General features: G+C 38.8%; 1 protein-coding gene across 1 annotated transcript in view; it reads right to left on the bottom strand.

Annotated features, from left to right (window-relative positions):
- Positions 1-4,720: 4,720 nt before the first annotated feature.
- MAP7 (microtubule associated protein 7) overlaps positions 4,721-23,383 on the bottom strand; it is a gene marked incomplete at both ends in the record, with an annotated part of 102,369 nt that continues 83,706 nt past the window's right edge. The window contains 10 exons of the mRNA XM_079550340.1: positions 4,721-4,979; positions 9,547-9,685; positions 12,444-12,501; positions 12,599-12,649; positions 13,228-13,329; positions 14,267-14,462; positions 14,976-15,159; positions 19,172-19,452; positions 19,871-19,986; positions 22,158-22,303. Of these exons, the coding sequence (XP_079406466.1) occupies positions 4,721-4,979; positions 9,547-9,685; positions 12,444-12,501; positions 12,599-12,649; positions 13,228-13,329; positions 14,267-14,462; positions 14,976-15,159; positions 19,172-19,452; positions 19,871-19,986; positions 22,158-22,303 (1,532 nt within the window). The remainder of the gene's footprint in view (positions 4,980-9,546; positions 9,686-12,443; positions 12,502-12,598; positions 12,650-13,227; positions 13,330-14,266; positions 14,463-14,975; positions 15,160-19,171; positions 19,453-19,870; positions 19,987-22,157; positions 22,304-23,383) is intronic.

Here is a 23,383-nt window from a genome sequence, read left to right as displayed (position 1 = left end):
TATTTAAACCAGATAGCTTAAAAAACTTACCAGATCCAAGAGCCTGATCTTTTAGAGATGACTGTCTTCACTGGTTCCTGTAGCTTAACTGCTCCTGTTACTTGCAATTTCCTGGTATGAACATGGTGCACAGCACCTTTATAAAGCAGAGATGTTCCAATAACAAGAATGGGACCAGATCAAAAAGCAAACACAATATAACAGCTCCCATGAAAGACTTGTGTATATGTAATGTGTAGTAAAGAAATGTGTATATGAAGACAGAAATCTGTTTTCTGCAAATAGCACATTATTTCCATAGGTACTTGCAAAAGGGAAAGTGAACAAATTCGACAAAATTACACATTAATGTTATACTCTGTTAATTCATTTTGAAAGAAGTTAGAGGACCAATACATGTAGTAGTATGCTTAGCTCTAAATTCATCTGTCTTGAATTCGTGATGTGTATACAGGTTCAGACTGCTCATGCCTTCCCTATTCTCCAGGGGGCAGTGAATCTGTCTCATGGATCTTCTTGCCAATCAAAACAGTATTTTTCAGAAGAAAAAAACAAACAAACAAAAAAACCAAAACAAAACAAAAAAAAAACATACCAAGGTCCAGAGTCTTGAACTTGTGGAGCACTGTTTTTTGTTTTTTTTTTTAAATATATTTTTAATGTTTTAATTTCTAGGAGAAAGCTAACCTATTAATAGTTGTCTACTACTAATAATAATTCAGTAGTAATTTATTTCCTCCTTTAAAACATACACTTCTTTTTTCAAATTCAGGAAGCCAGTTGAAGCTTCTTGTTAGACTGGCTGGAATACTGTAGTTTTACAACAGTAGAATTGGCAAATCTCTGCTCCCAGATTGCACAGTTTCTTTTAAAAGAAATCGTCTTTAAAAAAAAAAAAAAAAAAAAAAAGTACAGCTTTAGAGTTGCTACTGGCTACAGACATGGAATACAAATTGAGTGAGATGTAGGAAAACATCTGCCAACTAAGATGTCACTATAACATTTTACTTTGGCCCAAATCTTTAAGCTGAGCTTAGGAGCATGGAGAGACATTTTATTTGGGTAAAGTTTCATTTCAGCAATTGCAAATTCTCTCCAATTATAAGGTCTAAAAACATACAAACAAACCCAGCCCCAAACAGGTACAGGTTTCTCTACAGCACAGCAAAAAGACTAGTTAAAGAACAGATAGCTGTTAGATAAAGCAGTATGGAATTTTCAATACTCACGTGTAGCAGACAGGAAATTTCTTTAGAAACATCACATGAAAGACCCATGCACCTAATGATGCATGTTGGTGCAGTTGGGTTCTTAGAACAGAGGACCAAAAGGAGCTGACTGGTGCAGATAGGGATGAAAGCAGGAGATCTCCAACTTTAGGCCACCTCCTTGGATGATTTTAGATCATTTTCTAAACAGAAAACCAGTGCAACTTTTTATGACCACTGTGGTATAAGTGAAGACTTTGGAGTGTCTTCTCTCTGTTTTTCTTAGCTATGTAATTGCAAACTTTACTTCAACATCTTTGCAAGAAGCATAGTTGTTGTGAAAGGTCACTCACTACTCCATACCTTCAGAAAAACTCTAATTTCTACAACTACTGATTCTACCTCTCAGAACTGTTGATTCCAAACATACAAATAGCAAAACAGATGCAACAGCAGGCAAAAAAGCTGGCATTCATTTTATACTGCACTTATTACTGATAACAATATTCAAATCTTCCAGCATTTAAAGAAGGGGGTTAAACCCAAGATTTAATATATATATATATATATATATATATTTTTTTTTTTTTCATATTTTTGGGCTTTCACACCTACATCTGTACCCATTCTGTGGACTTCAGTTTGCAGCTGGGTCCTTGAAAGAGAACATTTGTTTTCCCCTTTTATTTGAAGCAAACCTGGAATGAATATAATTATACATTGTTTTATTTGCAGTCCAGTGCAAAAACCACATGAAAAATGAAGTAAGCTCTTCATCTTTGTGCTTTGAACAGCAAAGTGAGTGTTCTGATGTCTCATAAAAATAGTCGAGATCAATACAGCTTATGCCTGAGCCTAAATGAATCCTTGGACCAAAAAAAATGAAGCTAAATCCTACTGGCAACATCTTTGTTGTGTTCATAGCTGTAAGTAATCCTGTACTGATTTTTCAGTAAAGACATCAGAGGAAAACTAAAAACTAAAGAGGTTTTACACATACCAGGAACATGAAGAAGAGTTTTCCACCACAGACTGACTCCCGCTTCAAGTATGCAAGAAAATCAAAGTAGAAATAGAAATATTTCAAACAAGTTTTATTTGGTACTCACATGCTATAAAGGTTTAAAGGAAAACTACATATTTTGGACACTTTAAAATATTGTGGCTATGTACATGGAAAATTAAAGAAAGTGAGTATGGAATCCAATTAATTTTACTGTGTCACGAACTATTATTGAAAGCATTCTGACTGAATAGACTGAATAGCTTCCACGCATTCTGGCAGATAAGTCTCTTTTTCTTTGCTTTTCCATTGCTTTTATCCCATCTCCTGTGTAGGATGAATGCCTGGCAGCAGCAGAAAGTCATTTCTTCAAGAACTCTTCCGCTTTCGTCTCAGAAGATTTCTTCTGCAAGCACAGACTTTCTGCACAGCTTCCTATAAGCCTAGCTCAGTGCTCACTAAAGGCAGGTGCAGGAATCTGAGTGGCCATTCTCTGTCAGCGCGAACCGAAACCCCGTAAACCCATTTCCACTGCTATGGATCTACTCAGGGACTTCAACAAACAACGCATGAAGCCCCGGTTGATGTTTCCAACTCAAATACCCCGTGAGTTCTGCCTGCAACAGCACGGTTTATCACAGCATAGAAAGATGCACAATGTTACTGTTCTGCTCAACAACAACTGAAAGTGAGGGATGGCATAATGATGGTAGAAATCAGCATGAAACTAAAGAGAAAGCAACCTGCATTGCTCCTCTTATCACTCAAACTGTAGTGCATTATAAAAATCACACGCTACATACAAAGCACAAACAGTGACCATTTTCCATTTGCTCTGAAACGAGCAAAACCAAAAAATTCCCCAAACCTGCTTTATCATCAAAAAATCAACTATTTCAGGTTTCACACAGTCTTCAATCGTCTGATAAGGCAAAGGAAAAGTCTTCCATCATTGGGAACAGCAGCAATTTACAGGACTCAGAACAAGGTTACTCCCTGTGCACATCTTTTATAGTACTGTGAACGTGAATGTAACAAAAAATAATCAAGTTTGCAGTACCATTTTATTACATTTTTCTAATTTATTCAATTAAACAATTTATTTCTGTACGGAACAAAATTCATAAATACATCATCTAGGAGAACAATAGGTTTTCCTCTTGTCCATGAAAAAATAATGCTTTCAAATTTTCACATTTTAAAACCTGCCTCGTTTTGTGTTTTTAGAGAAAATGTGAGAAGATCATAGTGACATCTCAATTTACAGAACGTCCCTGTACATTTACAAGAACCTGATACAGAAGCTGATGCTCTGCCCCCATAATTAGAGTTCTCTGCAATAATATTTAAACCAACAGGTTTAAATAAAACACCTCATTAACTCTACTCGTAGAGCAATGAGGTATTTAATTTTCAAGTATCAGAACCACAAAGTGTAAAAGATTCTTTGCCAATTTTACAATTATGCCTTTTAAACCAACACCCACCTGAAAAAAGAAGAAAAAAAAAAAAGAGAAAGCCCCACTACCCGAATCAGCCCATTGCTTTCAGATTCCAGTGTCTTGTGTTCTTAGGAATGCAGAAATATCCATTTACTAACAGAAAAAGCTCATTGGAAAAAGCCATATTAAGTAATGCATGTGAAGCATGATTTTTCTAGTGATGAAAACTATTAGAAAGGCGATCCAAGTCTATGTCCATCATTTCTTCTGCTGGTTTTACTAAAGTCCTTCCAAAAAGAAAAAAGATGTTCAAGAAATCTTTAAAAAACCTGGAGAGAAAAATAAAACACTCCTTCATTGCATGGAAGAAACTCCCACTGACTGCAGAGACGTTTTTGTCACCTTTGGTTCTTCAGAAGAAATAATCAGATCACTTCTACAACAGAAGGCATCGGAAATGACAGGTCAGCAAAGAGTAGGAATGCTTAATTCAGAACGCACTTAAGCAAATATTTTATTGAAAGATGATTTTTTCTTATATTTTAGGCAAGAGAAGGTAAATTAGGGTTGCCCAATTTAATTTCTTATGCTAATAACTGTTTACCCAACATCTTTTAAAAGCTACAATGTAATTCAGAAAAAATCTGCTGTGCTGCAAACCACCACTCAGTATTCATGGCAGCAAGAACTTGATGAGGGAAGTCATTCAGAATTTGACATAAAAGGCAGCTACCAGCTCCCTTTCAGTGCATGCATTTCAGATGTTACATCTGCAGAACTGGAACATGATTGCAGATCATAAACTAAGAACAACAGCTGTCACTGTTATCATTTCCACTTGAAAGCACAGGGCAAATGTTTTCAAGCAACTCCTAAAGGCAAATAGCACAGTGTAACTGAGAACACCTCTCAAATAAAAGATGAGGACTCATCATAATTCACACAGCATCTGCATGCTTGGTATACATAGCTTTACAAACAGAAGATTTGCTCCTCTCCACAAAGAATTTTGGGTTTAAAATGCTCGAATTATTCAACCTGTGTCAAGGAGAAGCTCTAGATCCACATCACCAACTGTAGTGAACTAAGGCAAACTTACCTGCTGTTTGATGTGTTTGAACACTGTCTACCTGAGGCAAAAGAGTCCCCTTATCTTCAAAAGCTAAAATTGGATTCAGAGGAATTCCGGGACTGTCGCTTCCATCGTTGTTCAGGGCATCCAAGCGGGATGGTTTAGAACCAATAGGTAGATTTATGATCTCTTCAAAGTTATCATTCTGCACAGACATTCCATTTTCCTCTGTATTTTTCTCTGGGTTGAGATTGCTGAGAGAGAAACATAAGTATTTCATCATACACTTAATTCAGAACACAAGAACAGTCCTGCTTAAAGCAATATCACAAATTGAAACTTGCATTAATCCACAGCATTCTTTTAGCCAGTGAAATGAAAATTTCATGACTACCACGGCAGATGAGCTGTTGTTACAGCAAGTAGTGGGATTTGTGGCCTTTCTTGGCTTTCACAAGCACTGCCATATTTGAGTGCTGAGGTACCCTTCCTCATACTGCAAATCAGTCTAACTGCTCTCAGATGAGGGCACTGTCATTTTTGTTACTCTTTGGATCACCACCTGCCTCCAGTTTTTGAGCAGCCTCTTCTACCTGCCACTCACCCAGAGAAAAAAACTCCTGTACCAATTCAGCTCTCCTTTTCATCCCTCTCCGCTGGGCCTTATTTTCCAGGCACAGCTTGACTCTTTCGTGCAATGACCAGCCCAGACCAAAAGCAGCACCTCCTGGCATCCCTCACATCTCCCCAACTCACTGGGAACGCTCTCCAGGTGCACCTACACTTCTGAGAAAACGCATCACCTTGTGTCAGCCCTGACATCTCTCCCGACTCTTTTATTAGCTGCTGTATTGTCAAATCCTGCTGTCTTTTCATGCAGCGCGTGCTGTCTTACCACAGGGGAGGAACTAAGGTGCTACTGTGGTGAACAGGATGATAGTAATGGCATCCAAAGTTCTCTGAGAAAGAGGGAGTGCCCAACTATCACTTCAAAGTCATGTAATCTTTCACAGGTGCTTCCTGAAAGCCCTTCACTGCCAGATCCTGGCAGTCTGGGGCATGTGTTCCCATATCACAGTTCTTCAGGTTGTTAGGAAATGCTTCAGCACAAATGCTCAGATGCATTTTCCTAGATTTGAACAAGGCTATCAATGTCCTCAGGCCATTTCTGAGCAGGTGGCTTGGTTTCACAGGCTTGTTTTCTCCTGAGAGTACATGTACTAGTCTGAAAATAAAACAACAAAAAAAACAAACAAGAACAACCCAACAAATTCTGCCTGCAATTGGCAGAAGCTTTCTTTTCACTGACCAGCCTGCTAGGGTGGCCAGGTCTTTACAATTACAGAATTGTTTCACAGTACTTCCCAAACAATGGAAAATAAATATTGCACTTAAAAAGATGGTAGGTAACATGTCATCTGAAGCCCAAATTTCCTGTAAGAATAGCATGCTGGTTTTCATATCAAATCTTTTCCAGCTTTTCAAACTATCACCAGTTCCCTTCCAGAAAGGCAAGGCAATCCCTTTTTCTTTCTTTTTCCCTTCTTTTCTCTTCTCTTCTTTTTTTTTTTTTTTTTTTTCTTTTTTTTTTTCTTTTTTTTTTTTCAGCCTGTGAGCGTGCTAAGCAAACTTCAAAATGGAAAGTGTTTCACTGCACATGGCTTTGAAAGCAGACCCAGAGACCCTGCTTTCTGCCTGCGAGAGACCCCATGACACATCACCCATCCTTTTCTGCTGGAGATCCACTCAGTAACAATCTGTGAAATGCTTCAATACTAATAAAAACTGTTCCATCACATGTAGTTATTAGGCTATTATTTGCTATGAGGTGTCACGTTACTTATCTCATCCCCATCTTCTGCCAATAACCTTACCAGAGGTAGGATAACACAGTATTAAAAAATCTGATGGAGGGGGCGGGAAAGAGGGGGGAAGATGGGGTTTGCTCCTGCATTGAAATTAGGCAGTACATTTACCTGTGGGAGTATTGGCACAATGAAGAGAAGCCTTTTGTTTCTGCAAAGTTACATTTATTTTTCTGATTGACCCGCTAACTTGATAAATAGTTCTCCATAATTATTGGTCACTGCTTTGTCAGTATTACACATCAAGTCATACTAGGATTCAGAATTCAAAGTTCTCTTTCAAGATGTGCATCTGTATAGTCACAAAGGGGGGACAGGGTGTGTGGGGGGGAAGCCAGGGAAAAATCACAACTAGATATTTTCTGGTTTTTATGCTATAAGATGTAGATGGCACTCCACCAAATCATTAAGGAGATGTTTAGTAGAAATAAAGGGAAAAACTGAACGGTGGAATTCATTTCCACTGGACATCTTAGGGGCCATAATCTCAAAAGCAGATTAGACAAATTCCTAGGAGATTGGTATGCCCTCCAGCTTCTGGTAATTAGCAGCTTTGGGACTACTTGAGCCTAGGGTTGCACTTGCACCACAACACATAGTAACCCTTCATTGACTAGAGGGTCTCCTGGTACTTAGCTTTTTTTTTTTTCCTCCCCTCTTTACACTCTTTCCCTAAATGACCTCTATGCGTCATTGAGGCAAAGAACACAAAAAAGGAATCGATTTTTGAACTACTTCACCTGTGTTTACCGTCTTATGTTCCACTTATAGTGATGTCTCAGTGCCCAGCACTGTATATATACCCTTTTCAGGCATACAACACTGCCGGGAACTTTAGCAAAGAATTAGGAAGTGGAGAACAAACAAAAAACTCCAAGTGAAAGATGAGTTCTGTAGCTGTTTACAACCCCAAACTCTATCATTCTGCTTCTTTCAGGATTTTACTGTTCAGTATAGCATGAGAAAATTAGGATCTGGAACAAATTTTGTTGGAATCTTTCATAATGTATGAAAAGTTTGAAAATATTTTACCTTTACATACTATTTTCAAACTATGTTTCAAACTCACTTTTTCCATTTGCTGGGAAAAAAGCCCACAAAGCCACCACAATCAATGTAGAAGCGTAAGCCATTAATAATGTAGTATCTCCATGAGTAATTCTAGATGCTTTACTATCTAATAGGGAAATTTCCATGACAAGCTTCATTTAGAAGTATATTTAGTGTTGCCTTTTCCATTGCACTACACTTGGATGAAAAGAATTCAGTGATTGTAGCTTGGAACCTCCCACATGGCACACCACTGTAGGAAGTGCAATGAGACTGATGGTTGCTATAGGCCTTAATGGGACTCAGTCCTTTGTTCCTTCCTCTTGCCCATACACACATATTCTAGAAATCCCCCAGGCAAAGGGGACTTCAATTTCTGGTTGGAAATCTGAGCTTTCTCACCCTCAAAACATCCAAATAAAAGCCAAATCTTTTGTAGGGGTGGAGTGAGATGCTCACAGAGAACACCGTCTATATTTATTACTATTGCATATGCTACAATATCAGGTATATCTAGGTGCTAGATATGGCACACAAGATGCAGTAGCAATGGTGTTGGCACCTGTGGCTTTCACTATGTGATAAAATCTGTGCTGCCGTGTCTTCCTTCCAACAGTCTGCTGAGCTGCTTGGGCTAACACCACGATTTTATGAAGTAATTTAGCTCTTGCCTTCCCATTCAGGGTGGATGTTCCTCTAGAGCAGACAGTCCCTCTGCACTATCCTGGCACATCACTTTCTCCTTCCTCAGCCTCATATACACATTGAATTTTTGTTCATGCTCTTCAGTCTTACCTATTCACTCTTCACTTTGGCTATTCAGATCCTCCTTCGATACCAAATACGATGCTACATGACAGCATTTATTAGTGTGGCACATTTTATATTACAGACATCAAGGTGCATCTAAGGTTGTGAGTGATTAACAATTAATCGTTGCCTGAGATAATTATGAGACAGCTCTATGCAGCTCATCTAATGCAGTTCAGTGCTCAGAGTCACTGACAGAACTTATCTCAGCAGGAGCATCTTTGTCAGCATGACAGCAGGCTAAGATCCCTCAGGCATATGGAGGGACAGAGAGGGCAAATTCCTCCTTCAATTAGTGCCAATCACATCCTGAAGCCTACTGCCCATTACAGACTGTGAGATGGCTTTCCACATTCAAGTTTTTCCATGCATATTCTGGCATTACCTGCATAAAACATGAAAGGGCTATGGGATTATTTGGCTTTCTGCTTTTCTTACTAAAATTGAAGTAACTGACAGCTCATGCTTATGTAACAGATTTCACTTGGTTCAGCACAGAGCTTTCAAGCATTTCTATAATTTCTCAAAATCTGAGTGACTCGCCACACAATACAAAGAGCTCTTAATGTTAAATGTCTGCCTCCTCAAACTTTCCTTTCAAAATACAGAGTCAAAATGAGTAGTTCTATATCTTTTGTTTAACAATCATAACTTGCTGATTCTTCAAGCAATTCACAAACCGAAGCATCCAGGCTGTAAGCACAGTGTTCACTATTCCAGTCAAGAACTAACTAACCCTGTAAATCCAGACTGCTTTTTATGAAGCTAAAATGGCTAATTCATGGAAAGAAGCAAAGAGAATTGCCATGTCAATTAAGTTTCAATTTATGTAATAACTGCTGGCAACACATTCTTTCAAACACTGCAAAGAATGAACTATGTTTTCTCAAAATTCTTCAGTTGGTAAAAATGTTAAGTGGAAGATGTTAAAATTCTTTTCTGAACACAGGAAAAGATAAAAATAAACAGGAAAAGTGGCAGATTAAACAGCTGTGTCTCTTACTTAGCTAATGAATACATGGATCTGAGAAAATGATCTATTACTTCAGTAACTCTTATCCTGTGAACACCCTCTAATACTCAACAATCCTCTTACCTGTCCATAGTTACGGGGGGTTGATGTGAAACAATCATGTGTGTGCAGGATACGGGTTTCCCGCTGTTTGGAGATTGTGTTGCATGCTGAAGCTGAGGTCCTCCTGAAGGTTCCATGGGAGATGTAGGACTGGTTATGACTAGAGGGAGAAAGCACAATTTCATACAACTAAGCAACACCATCTTCCTTCAAAGTAGGATAAAACATTTTCTATAAAAGATAGCACAGCTAAGGTAAGCTACACTTTTGAAATTTAGTTAATCCCTCTGCTTTCTTTATCAAGCTTTGGACATATCAGTTTCACAGATTTCAAAGTTAAAACTTTGTTGGTAGTAATAATCAATCAGTTTACAATCACGTAAACAATATCAGCACTTCACCTGGTGGTCAAAATAGGATGATATCTTACAGGACATTACACTTGTTTTTTTTTTTTTTCAAAATGCCATAAAGAATGGAATAGGAGAACACTGGGACATCAACATTACCTCTTGTTTCCTGAGTTGATCACTAGCTGTAAACCAAAAAGAAACAAGGGGAAAATCTCCACGGGAAGGAGATTTCAACAGGTACTAAATCACAACCATAAAATGCTGCAAAGAGCAACCTAAAATTGGATGATACACAATGACCATATGATGTCACTGGCCTGCCTTAGGATGTTCTTCTAAAGTATAACTACAGTCTTCTGCTTTCTACCTACAGCCATACTAATTCATATATAGCTCTGCAAAAGGAAGCAGCTGGACTCTAGCACCTGTTACAATAATCATAAGAACAAGTTAGTATTCATAGGCTTCAATGCACTTATCTAGGCCACCTAAAGCACCTCATCTGAGAGCCCTCCATTCACAGCTCCTGTTCTGCTATGACCTAAGTGCTTGGACTGAAGTCTTCGATGCTGAGTGCCTTAATCTGGTTTTATATAAAAGATATTAGCCATACAGATATTAGCTTACAGATTACTGCTGCTACAGATGGACCAAGTGGGAGTTATGTCAGTTTTAACATTTAAAAAGAAGGCTGGTTCTTTTGCTTTGGAAAGGCAGAGTTATTTCCTCTTTTGAGGCAGAGCTCAAACAAATGACACAAAGGTGATGGATTTTGTTTCACTGTGTGATTTGGCCACTCCTATACAGGTTTCTTCACTTTTTGCCAAACAGTAAGATTTAAAATGAAAAGAAAATAGCAACAGAATTTCAGCCTGGAGAAAAGAAGGCTGCGGGGTGACCTCACTGCAGCTTTTCAATACCTAAAGGGAGCCTACAGAGGGGAGGGGAATCAACTCTTTGAAAGGGTTGATAACTGTAGGACGAGGGGAAATGGTTTTAAATTGAGGGAGGGGAGATTTAGGTCAGACATCAGGGGGAAATTCTTTACCCAGAGAGTGGTGAGGTGCTGGAACAGGCTGCCCAGAGAGGTTGTGGATGCCCCGTCCTTGGAAGTGTTCAAGGCCAGGTTGGATGGGGCCCTGGGCAGCCTGGTTTAGCATTAAATGTGGAGGTTGGTGGCCCTGCATGTGGCAGGGGGGTTGGAGATTCATGATCCTTGAGGTCCCTTCCAACCCTGGCCATTCTGTGATTCTGTGATTTGCCAATGGTCAGAAGCAGTCTGTTGGTATGTACTATGGAAAGTTAGAGCTGGCTGAAGTATATCCATTAGCGTCTTCAACTCAATATCATATCAAGATAAAGCAAAGTCAGAAACAGCAAAGCAGTCCTAGGAGTGAGGGCACTTTTCTACTTCTCCAGTCACTGATGGATCCCAGCTTTCCCTTGGCACTGCAGAAATGGAGGTTGAAATTCCCCTCAAAAACTGACTACTTGTTTTTTGCCTCTGGAAGGAAAGCACAAGCCTCAGGTCGTAAAGCCATTTTTACTTTCAAGAATTATTTAAATGGTTGACAGCAACTTAATCAGTGCCTGCAGTAACAGATGGCACTCCAGACACATTCTGTATTAGCAGTTCCCAAACTGTTTTGTTTTGTTTTGTTTTTTTTTTTAATTAAAAAGATAATATGTAAACAAATAATTTCCAAACACATATTGAAATTCATGTCAAATAGTTTTCTGGCAGTGCTCATTTGCACATTAACCATAAACACGAAGGAGAAAAAAGGAGTATGAGCAGCCAGTGCCGTTATTTGTCCTCTTTTGTTACTCAATGCAAATACAAAAGGGAAATAAAGAATATCATCACTTGTTATATTACGCTATTACAGTTTAAGCTACTTGACAGATTGTCTTCAGTATATTTAAATCCTGCTAATTAGTATTTGCCTATTGTTGAATATATGGTAACTTTTATGTTGCTTCCTTTATTCTAAGCATTAAAGTTCAGATTAAATTTTACCTAAAATAACCAGAGGGGAAGGAAAAAAAAAAAAACAAAACAGTGGAAACAGAATTGAAGAAAAGACTGAGTGTGAGTATTACAGAGAGACTGTAAGGGTTTGCAACAGCTGAATTTTGAAAGAAAAGATGTAGAAATTAACATCAAGTGAATAAAGCAGCAGGTGTGAAAGAGAAAGCATGGGGGAATGTTTAGGATTGTGAATGGTTTGTTTTAATGACAGATCATATCTCTAATACTACGAAAAGAGAAACTATAAAATCACTGGCCAAGTCTGTAAAAACTAAACTAGTTAACGTGTGTTTTTTTTTTTTAATTTTATAAATAATTAAACTTGGTAAGCAGCTCCCTCTTGTTAAACCAATGCAATAAAATTACTGAAATAGCTGACCCATTTTGTAATGGATAATTACCAATACAGAAAGGCTAATTAAATAACATTTACTAAGACTTCAGTTAACTCTTCTAATGGTTTTCTTAACTGCAATTGTGCTCAATAAGCATTTATTCACCTGCTGTACTCAGGGTACAGTTAAATACAATACCTGCTTCTCCAGAATTATTTGCCTTTGATATATGTCCATTTTGCTGGTCATTGGGTTTCTACAAAGGAAGCATAACGTTATACATTAAAAATTGCACCAAAGGGAGGAACTGAAATGTGCCCACTATTTATGCATGACAAGTTTGTGGCACTGACCTTATCTACAGCTTCTACACGCCTAGTTCTCTTCATGATCTCCTCAAGTCTCTGCAAAAAACACGAAGGAGGAAAATAATGTTTGCTGGCAGTAATCTAAATTTTTCTCTCCCAAATCATAACTGCTGTTTACCAAAGTTGCATTTGCTTACTGCAAAAAGAAATTTTTTTTTTTTTTTTTTTTTTTTTTACTTTTAGCAATATTATCTGTACTTTCACATCAGGGTACACTGATGAGGACCACAGCTTTTCTAAGGACACCTTAACTTTGTGAATAACTTCCTACAGCAGAGGTGTAAGCTAGATGAATTACAGCTTCTCTGCATGTACTGTAACCTTATCATAGAATGACTTGGGTTGGAAGGGACCTCAACAGTGATCAAGTTCCAACCTCATGCCGCATGTAGCATTGCCAGCTGCTGGATCAAGTACTAGACCAGGCTGCCCAGGGTCTCATCTAACCAGGCCTTAAACATCTCCAAGGACAGGGCATCCACAACCTCTCTGAACAACCCGTTTCAGCACCTCACCACCATCTCTGCAAAAAACTTCCCCCTGACATCTAATCTAAATCTCCCTTCCTTTAGTTTAAAACCATTCCTCCTTGTCCTATCTACCCACACATCTACCTTCTTCCTTTCCAAGCGCTCTTGCTCTTCTCTTTGGAAATGCTTTTCACGTTCTAATCGAATCCTCTCTGCCTCTTCCCGTAGGCGAGCTTCCTCTTCTTTCTGAGTTGAGATGGTGGACAAAAAAAGCAAGGGAAAAAAATTACTATTTGAGGACAGATTTACACTGATACCCACTCATCTATATGTATTTGCAACACCTTGGGATTTAAATCTGCGAACAACCTTCTCAGACTGAATTGCACTTTTTTTAATTAATCTATGTTCTGCATAACATGCAGAGATGAATAAGGTTCTTTGCCTGTTCTGACTGGCGTGTACTGACAGCAGACCAGATGATAAATACATTTCCTAACCTTCAGCATTGGAACAGCAGCCAGCAAAGCATTCAAGAAATCCATGTATTGAGTGGTGGATGCTTTTGGAAGTCAAAAGAAGTAGAATGCTTTATTTGGCCAGCAGAATTATTGCTTAGTGAGGCCAAGGACAAACAGCCACAGGTACATTTGCACAAGCTTTCAATTCCTGCTTTTTAAATTAAATGTAAAACTTCACTGGAATATACTGTAGAAATGCTTTGCTGCCTTAATGTGACAGTGTTACACAACGGAACTATTGTAACAGTTTATTCCCACTAGACCAGGTTGCTCAGTCCCATCCAACCTGGCCTTGAACGTTTCCAGGTATGAGGTATCAGTGGTTATATTGGTCTCTAGACCTTCTACAACTGTATGGACAAACAGTTCTCTCACATAGCACCATTCATAAACTTCCGCTGTTACAACCCTATTGATTTTTTCATCACAGGATTTGTTCTAAAATAAGCAACTTTTACAAGAAAACAAAAAACAAAAACAAGCTAATCAAAAACTGCAAGCTTTTGTCAAGAAGAAGCATCTTTACTCTTTGAACCACTCCATGAGATGAATTCAGCCACACAAATCACATCACACCACACATATTCACACTGTGTAGCATTTCTATTTTAAGTACCCCTCTAAATTAGGTGCTGCACAGAAATTCCAAGAGGGGAACATACTTGTTTCTGAATGCGCTCCATCTCTTCTCTCTCCTTCTGTTCTCTCTCTTCTGCCTGTCGACGCAGCCGTTCTTCCTTTTCCCTCTCCTCCTCTGCATCTTTTCGTTTTTTTTCAGCTTCCTGTCTGCGAGCTTCTTCTTCTTCTCGGCGAGCTCTTTCTTCAGCTATCCTCTGGGACAGCTCCTCCTTCTTTTGCCTGCAATCATGAAAAAAGCATAAGATAAAAAGAAAAAAAGCTGACTCCTGATCCAAGACATCAGCATTGCAGAACAGCTGGAGAAAGGCTACACTGTTTTTTCATTCATAAGAACCTCAAAAACATCTGAGCAGGGTGAGGCCAAGCCATCTCTTCTGCTTCCAGCAGGCACCAAAGATGGTAGATGCCCTACTGAATAACATAAAACCTTTGCAAGGTTTTACTTCTCCATTATACGACAGGATTCCAAGCTTTTTCAAGATTCCAAGGATTCCAAGTTTTTTCAAGCTCTAATGAAATACGTATCTATTTGGGATAGGTTTAAACACTATAGATATGTTTAGATATACATTTCTATGAAAAATTAAAAAAAAAAAATCTGGGAAAAGTGCAGTGTCTCCTGCACCTTAGCACTGTGCTTCGTATCTTACAATATAACAACAAAATACGGACAAACATTTGCTAGGAAGCTGCTAAAAACTTATATTCTCCACTAAAGAGGCACAGGATCACCTTTCAAGCTCTTCTCTCTCCCTCCTTTCTTGCTCTTCTCGTTCCCGCTGCTCACGAGCAAGGCGCCTCTTCTCTGACAGCAGCCTTGTTGCTTCCTCAGGATCTGTTGTACCTGCAGAGGTCTTCACAGGGGCTGGGGGTGGAGAAAGCGCTGGGGGAGCAGGAGGTAGGGATGGGCTGGCTGCTGAAATAGATAGGAAGAAAAACTGGTCTCAACAGGCACAGTAGCCAAGCTAATACTTGTATTTTTCTCTCTTCCTCTCTTTATCTTGTTCCACCTCTCTCTCACACACCCCTACCTCTTAAAAGGAAAAGAAAATACAGTTTCAAATATTCTGTAAAGTATTTTCAAGTTTACATGGAGGAAGAATTTTATAAAAGCAACAAATACTTACTTTCTAATGGGAGTCTGTTTTGTGAAAGCAGCTTCAGTTGGAAGGTTAAGCCAGCTTCTCTGTCAGAAGAATAAATGCTGACAGGGTCTCAATGGGAGGAATGCTAACTCAGCAAGTCTCTACCATCATATTTGCTAATTTTCAGAGTCAGAAATTACATGTTGTAATATTACGTTTTCTTCTGTTTGATAGACTGTAGCTGAAAATGAGAGCCACACTTTTTGGTGAGTAGGCCAGTCCCTTTAAGTGGCTTTGTGATCTCAAACATCAACTGCCTGTAGTGATTTGCAGTAAGGGCAGAACACAAACTGTTAGCAGCTTTGCAGATATTCCAGCTTTTACCAGCCAATTAGAATTTCTGTAGGTACTTTTGATATATGTTATGGCTGATCCACAACAAGAAACTCACAGAAACAGTGCAGCTTCATACATGCCTTGCCACTAATGGTAAACTGCGGCTTGAATTCAAACCCTAAGAGGCTTTGCTGTCACCATTCACTAGAATTGCTCTTATGAAGGTAAAGATTGCTTTCCCTCCTTCTGTATTCTTTTTAAAAATTGTTCTTACAGTGGTGAGGCAAGCACTTGCTTCATATTATATTCTTTACCCAGGACCATCTCTAGCCAACTGGTAGAGGAGACATCACAAATTTTTCTCAAGTTAAATACTAATTCACACTTTTGCAAGCTTGCCTGACATTTCCTAGCACAGGCAAAGGACATCTCTGCTATGCTTTTTCCCTGGAGGCCAGAGGCCATTAATAACACGCAAGCTAACTTGAAGGAAGCACTCTCAGGGTAATCACATCTGGCAACATGGACAAAAAATGGGTAGGGAAGCATATGAACTAGTAATTGAGTCAGGATCTTGAGAAGATAAATGTGAAGTAAGTCATCAGAACTGGCAAGGAGATAACTTCAATCTACATTTCTAACTGGCTTTTAGAGTATTATTTTCCTCACCTCATTAACAGCTTCCAGTAGGGGTTTCATAGAATCATAGACTCACCTAGGTTGGAAAAGACTTCCAAGATCATCCAATCCAACCATTCACTCATCACCAGTATTTCCCACTAAACCATGTCCCTTATTACAACATTTCCTAGTTTCTTGAACACCTCCACAGACAGTGACTCCCCCACCACCCTGGGAAGCCCATTCCAGTGCCTGATCACTCTCTTGGAGAAGTTTTTCCTAACATCCAACCTGAATCTCCCCTGGCGCAACCTGAGGCCATTCCCTTTAGTCCCATTGCTAGGAGAAAAGGCTGACTACTACCTCACCACAACCTCCCTTCAGATAGTAGTAGTGAGTGATAAGGTTACCCCTGAACCTCCTTTTCTCCAGACTACACAATTTCGGTTCCCTCAGCCACTCCTCATAAGGCTTGTGCTCTACATCCCTCATCAAGTTTCCTCTGATGTCCTCTCCTATATATCACTGTATGCACAAACACAAATTCAGCTGCTTTCTCTGCTCAGTGTTCACATCTACTGAATTCTGTCTTTTTTTTAAATCAATTCAGTATAGGCCTTTCTACAGATCTTAATGCATGCTCACTTTGAATTCAAAGCTTACACTTATACAAGTCATTTTAAGAGTTCCAGGGCCTGTTCCCTTGCCCTGAAGAAAAGCGGTACAGTTCAGCCTCTCACACTGCCAGTGTTCAGTACATTCCTAGGGAACAAACCTGGACTAGGCTAACCCCAAAGACAAAGCAGGGAACTCAGAAAAATCTGTCTGACTGGAAGAAAAAAGTAAGTAACTCGAGCACTCCTAAAGTCTTGGAGTCCTTTATAGCTATGCTTACTAACCTTGGTGACAGAAGAAAATGTGGCATTGCAATTACAACCTGGACCAGAAACACAGTAGAGAATGCTTGTAATAGTTAAATGGTAGAAGTGACAGAGTTCCTGAACCTCTGCCCTTGTCAGTTTACTAACATGGACCAAAGCAGGGCTGTCACCTCTGAATGTAGCACAGGTTTGTAGTGCTTGGGCTTTACTTCTTTCCTTCAGGTGCTGACTCTGGCAACGTAACACATAGCTCATTCAATGCTCACCTGCCCTGTTGTCAGAAAGGACGAGGACAACTTGCATAGGTGCACCCAAAATTCCATTAGAACAATAACAGCATTGGTAAAATAATGAGATTTTACTGCAAAAGCTTGAATAGTTCCATCAGTGATCATTATCTGCTCACCTTCTGGCTACCTACACAGCTGACAGGGGTCTGAACCAGGCAAATTAGAGGCCAGTTCAGGTAACTGGCTGAAATCAACTCTTCACCTCCAGGAATGAAATTCTAGCACCAAAAGTTGCATTTGCTCCGCTCTAAAATCTTGGATTCAACCAGTGGCTAGGGTTTGACAGTTTGGGCCCCTACCTGCAAAGCAAGATCTGTCCTTATGCTTAGGTTCCAGTCTTAGGTCTCAATCATCAGTGACTTTATTCCCTGGTTTTGACAAAATACATCCAATCTGAAGTGCTGTTCACCACTACGACTGCAGTATCTTCTCCCCTGCTCCTCTTCACTACCTGTTGTTTCCCCACTGCAAACATGAACTACTTCACTTTCAGATCCCTTTATCATAGATAACCTGTTTCCACACTAAGTAACCCTATCACTACCCAAATATTGACCAACTCTGCAGAGAAGTTAAGCCTTTCTTTCTCCTGAGCTAAAGTGCCAAACAAACATCTCCATGTTTTTCTGGACTTTACTTTGGACTTGGAAAGTACTGTATGTAAATGCTTGCAAAAGGTAACCCTTAGAGGTATCCTCAAAGTACTTTGAAAAGGAAGTTTTCTATGATGCAAGCAAAAGGCTACCAGAAAAGCAATAAAATCCCATCCCATCATGCCAATCATCTCATACCTTCTTTACATACCCATTACCAACAGATGCATCTTTGTGGTATGACCTAGGAACCACACTGCAACTACTGTTAACAGGAGTTACTGAAACAAAAGTAATAATTTCACAAGTTTTCTTACAGAACAACAACCTCCAATTACTCATCTTGCAGTTAAATGCAGGATAATTAATACATAAAACTGTTTTCTGAAGGACAGTCAGAAGAGAATTTATTACTTTTAAATCAAGAACACCAGGTAACCCATCCTGTCGACGCCAGGGGCCACAATGGCCATTCTATCCCATCCTTGAGATACTTCAATATTGTATTTGCAATGGTCTAAAAATTCTATTAGAACAAGGTAATATTTCTCACTTTCAGATGCATCTTTTCCTCTTCTTACGACTTATCATTATTGCATGTTGTTATCTTCTTGCATTCCATCTTACCATCTTATCAAATTAGCAGAATTTCCCCTACCCTTGGTACTCCAGCAATATTATAGATAAGCAATATTGTAGATAAGATAGATATGCATCACTGTACTATGCATCTAGCAAAGCTGGACATTCTCATTGCTCACATTACCCCCGTTAAGTGATGACTTCCTGTATGGTTGATTTTCAGATTACTGCTCTTCTATTCCAGGACTGAAAAGAACTTGTATCATGATGTGAGGGACAAAGTCTACCTTTTCTGTATCAAAAAGTCAGAGAAAACAGATGTGCAAGACAGGTGTGCCTGTTCCGGCTGTTGCAAAAGGAGGGTTTCAGCCTGTTTATACTTTTCTCATAATTAACATACATGTGTAGGTGTAACATTCTGAAAAACTTAGACAAATACTTGATAGAAAGCTATCTAAAGCTTATTGTTTCAGAAAAAGGGATGGAAGAACATGAAAGACATTCAGGCATTCCTTATCCTCAACAGGAGTTTCTCCTTACCTTGAGCAACGTCTTCATGGACAGCAAGCTCTTCCTGATTTGCAAACTCTCCAGCACCTGCTGATGTTTCTTTACTCTCTTCTGTCCTCTCCTCATTGGTCTTTTCAGCCTCCTTTTCTGGTCTTTTCTTTTCATTCTCAGGTTTGATATCTTTTTTTACAGGCCGGATGTTGCCAGGAGAAGGAGGACGTGCCTGAGTAGAAGGAACTTTGGAGGAACCAGGTGGGGAAGTTATCTGCTTGAGCGTGCCAGCCAAAGAAGGCAAAGACTTTGATGCATGCCTGTGTAATCACAGAGTGACAATCAATGTAAGACATGCTCTGCTGTACATCAGCATACCACCTCTATGATAGCTAAAACCAAAACAACTTCCCTATTTCTCTGCTCTCCAGCAGAACTGCTGGAACAACCAATGAGCTTTCAGTAAAAATGTTTCTCTTTGTAGATTATGGGAGCATTGACCCAGCCAAGAGGTAAGAAACCAGGTACACTGCTCCTTTTTCCCTTTCCTTAAAAAGCAACAGCATTATTACTTTATTTTTCTAAAAACAATATCATCTTTACTTTGTTGCATACAGAAAACATTTATACCACCAAATAAGGTTGCACTGATTTTCCTGTGGAGGCTAACATTTAATCAACATAACAATTAGAGCTGCTTATAGCTCAGCCTCCAGCTAAAGCATGTACTTGGCTTACCAAACTGGAGAGGGAGCCGGAGATCTAGCTTTGGGATTGGAAGAAAAATGACCTCCTTTCAAGTTGGCTGAGAAGTTGGATGACAAATGGTCTCTCTCCTTTTCTTTTTTGTCAGTCTATAGTTCAGCAAACAAAGACAAAGTCAAGCCACAGTTCACACAGCTAAGAAAGCAAACCAAGCTCAGTTAAGGATGAGGAGTTGTGGGCTCTGAGAAAAAGTAGCGCTGAGTCAGTAGTTTCTACAGCCTGTTTGACAAGTTCATGAATATAGCTTCTGTAATCTGACACTGCTTTTGTAAGGAAATACACATCTGAAAACAATGATCCTTCTTAATCATGCCCTTTACTGTCTTAAGCTGTAATTTGCAGAGGCTTATTTTTACACAGGCAAAAAGTTACCTTTTAAGGTTTGATCTCTGCTGGTTGCTACACAGTACCATTCACTGCTTCCAAAGACAATACTTACTCCCCACAAAGCCTGGATTTCATTTGGGGAAAAAGAAAAACAAACAAACAAAAAAAACACCAAAAAACCCACTCTCTGGAGTGGGTAAGTGGTAAGAATCTCTACACAACACAGACTTTTTCTTTCATTGCTATATGTCAACACCACAGATGCCCTCAAAGTCAGGAAATGTGGTATCCTAACTTTCTTTTTTTCTTGAATGATTCCCCATTGGGTTTTTTTGTTTGTTTGTTTTTGTTTGTATGGTGTTTTTTTTTTTGTTTTTTTGTTTTTTTTTGACAGTGCATCATAGTGATTTCATATCTTCCCTTCTTTATTTTTCATCTTGGGATGAGAACTATGAAAAATCATACTAATTTTTGAAAATATTTATGTTACAACTCTGGTTTGTATTAATAGAACAATTGGCTTAAGGCTATATATAAGAATTTAAACATCTACATATTTCCTCCACTTAAATACAAATGAAAGACCCTGGATTTTTGGAGTAATGAGCTTAAGCTCTCAGAGTCTGAAGCATGAGAACAGAGGAGAATACACTGAGCTGTCACTCAGCCAGCATGGTGTAAAGGGGCTGCTACACACTCATAGAGTGAGCATGTGAGACATGAAAACATGTCTAACAGCTGGAGATGGAAAACAACTCCATTGAGTGTATGAGCGTATAAACTTTGGTCTATCTTTGTAAATCCATGAAGTATTTTTGCATAGGGGTAAAACTAGTTGTTTCAAATTGTCAAAAACCTTATGTAATATGTGATAAGCAAAAAGTGGTCCCAGTCCTGAAGTTGTTACTTGAGAGTAATTAACCAGCCCTTTGGCACTATCATTTACAAGAGTTCTACTGTCTAGTATGATGGTAATCACCCAAGTTATCAGATTGTATACAGCCAGAGTAAATGCATTACAATGAACAAGAATTCTGGTTTGCTACAAAAACTATCTATATAGGATCTCCCTAATTAGTCCTGAAAATATAGTATCAGCAATTTTTTTCCCAATGAAGTAAAAAATCCAAATTCCTACAGAAGCTAACCAGTAAAAAGATTCTCCAAAATATGTAGGCTACTGAAAATAGCTCTTAACTCTGTCATTTGGTATTAACAATATTCTTACACCATTTTTTTTCATCAAGATGCACCAACTTCTCTTCTTCTTAATTGCAAACAAAACAAACAAAAAAAACAATGAGAAAGACCTTAGAGGTGCCAAACTGATAGCCCGGGAGTTTACAACATGCTCTACACATAGTGCAAGATTTCTGTAGAGACATAACCTAAAGCTACGTCACAGCCTAAAGTTCAGCAAACTAACACGTGCCTCAAAGCTTAATACTGGCTCTGATGCATGCTTCCTTCATCTAACACTGCTTCCGAAAATGATGTCAATAATAGACAGCACTGTCTCCTGATACTTTGCCCGTGTACATAATCATTTGCAGAGAAGACTTCACTCTTACTACAGTCAACATGAATTTGATCTTGCCTGTATCAGACTGCTCTGATTTTCCCTGGAAGTTCAGAGAAAAGGACAAAACATTCTGCAACTGCCTCCATACCTCATGAGAAAACAAGGCATTCTGCAAAAATGAGTGTTTTCCCAAGCAGATTCTTTAGTGCACAATCAGGCTATGGCAACAGATAATGTAGTATATACCAGTTAAAATCTAACCAACTATGAAACAAATTGGAGGCAATGGGAGGCTGCAGAGGGAAATGTTAGATATACATTACATACATACAGCTATTCTTGTTCTAACAAGAAATTCAATCAGGTGGTTATGGCATGAGACATTAACTTACATATAAGCAGCACACTTACCCCTGCCAGATGCGTTCTTCTACGTCCAACAGCATCAGTAGATGCAAAAAGTTTTGCTCGGTCTGCTGAATTCCTACAGCTCATGGTCTTGTAGGACAGGGGGCTGATGGGGCTGCAAGATGCTGAACGGGGACAAATGGGGATAACTACGGTGTTGGTTGTTTTTTTAATTATTCATTATAATTATAGAGCATCATTGGAGAATTGACAGAGGAAAGCCAGCAGGAACAGAAACAACAGAGAAAGACAGAGAAAAGAAAGAAGATATTAATAGAGAGGAATGACTAATTCTCAAATCAGAACCATCATGTGTTACCTCAGCTTGGCTATATGTATAGTAATGATACAATTCTAATACACAGCCATGTACTGATCCACTTGTAAATTTCTTTTAAATAAATTAAAGAGGTGTGGCACATAAGTGGGTAGTAAAAAAAAAAGTTTTTCTTTTCTTATACAACTGATGTTTCTGAAAAAGAAGTGGACAAAACAACTGGTCTGAAGTTGATGAGCTTACTATACGCATTGAAATGAATTTCAATTACATTTGGAACAGGAAACAATCTAAATAAAACCAGAATTTCTATTAATTGGTCTTGGAAGTAGAGAAAAAGGAGATGTCAAACATGCTAACAACAGGAACAGTTTTATCTAGGAAATCAGTGATACTGACTGTTGTCTACAATTTCTATCATGTGATGTGTTATTTCAAATAACTCTAAAAAATATTTGAAGTCCACCTATATAGAAACTTTCGATATTTCTCAGTCATGCTACAATAACAGCCAACTTAAACATATTCTCAACAGCAAAATATTTTATACACTTCAAAAAGCAGGCTGATGACAACAATCAACCTACAAACTAGGATTTGAAAGAGTAACCAGGATGGCAAGTTTTTTTTTGTTTGTTTGAACAAGGACAAAGACTGTTACCAAAAGATCTCCTGCCAATGGCAGATTATCAGGTTTATGGTGTTCCAAGTACATGGTCAAAGAGAACTACAACACTGCAAAATGCATCATGGGGAACTTTTTGCAGTAAAGTATTCTTAGACTTCCTCCCTGTTTAACTGAAGGAGAAGGTTGGGGAAAACTGTGTTATTACTCTTTAGATTTACTTGTCTGTTTGTCTTTGTCTCTCCTGCTCATTTAATATTGTCACATCATCATTACTATTCAATATATTACTTGAAGGAAAAGAGCAGAGTTTCTATGGGTTAATTT

The sequence above is a fragment of the Tetrao urogallus genome (assembly GCF_951394365.1).
Source record: "Tetrao urogallus genome assembly, chromosome: 2".
Classification (NCBI taxonomy): Eukaryota; Metazoa; Chordata; class Aves; order Galliformes; family Phasianidae; genus Tetrao; species Tetrao urogallus.
The sequence above is the reverse complement of the archived record's forward strand: the minus strand, read 5'-3'. Positions and strand labels throughout refer to the sequence as shown.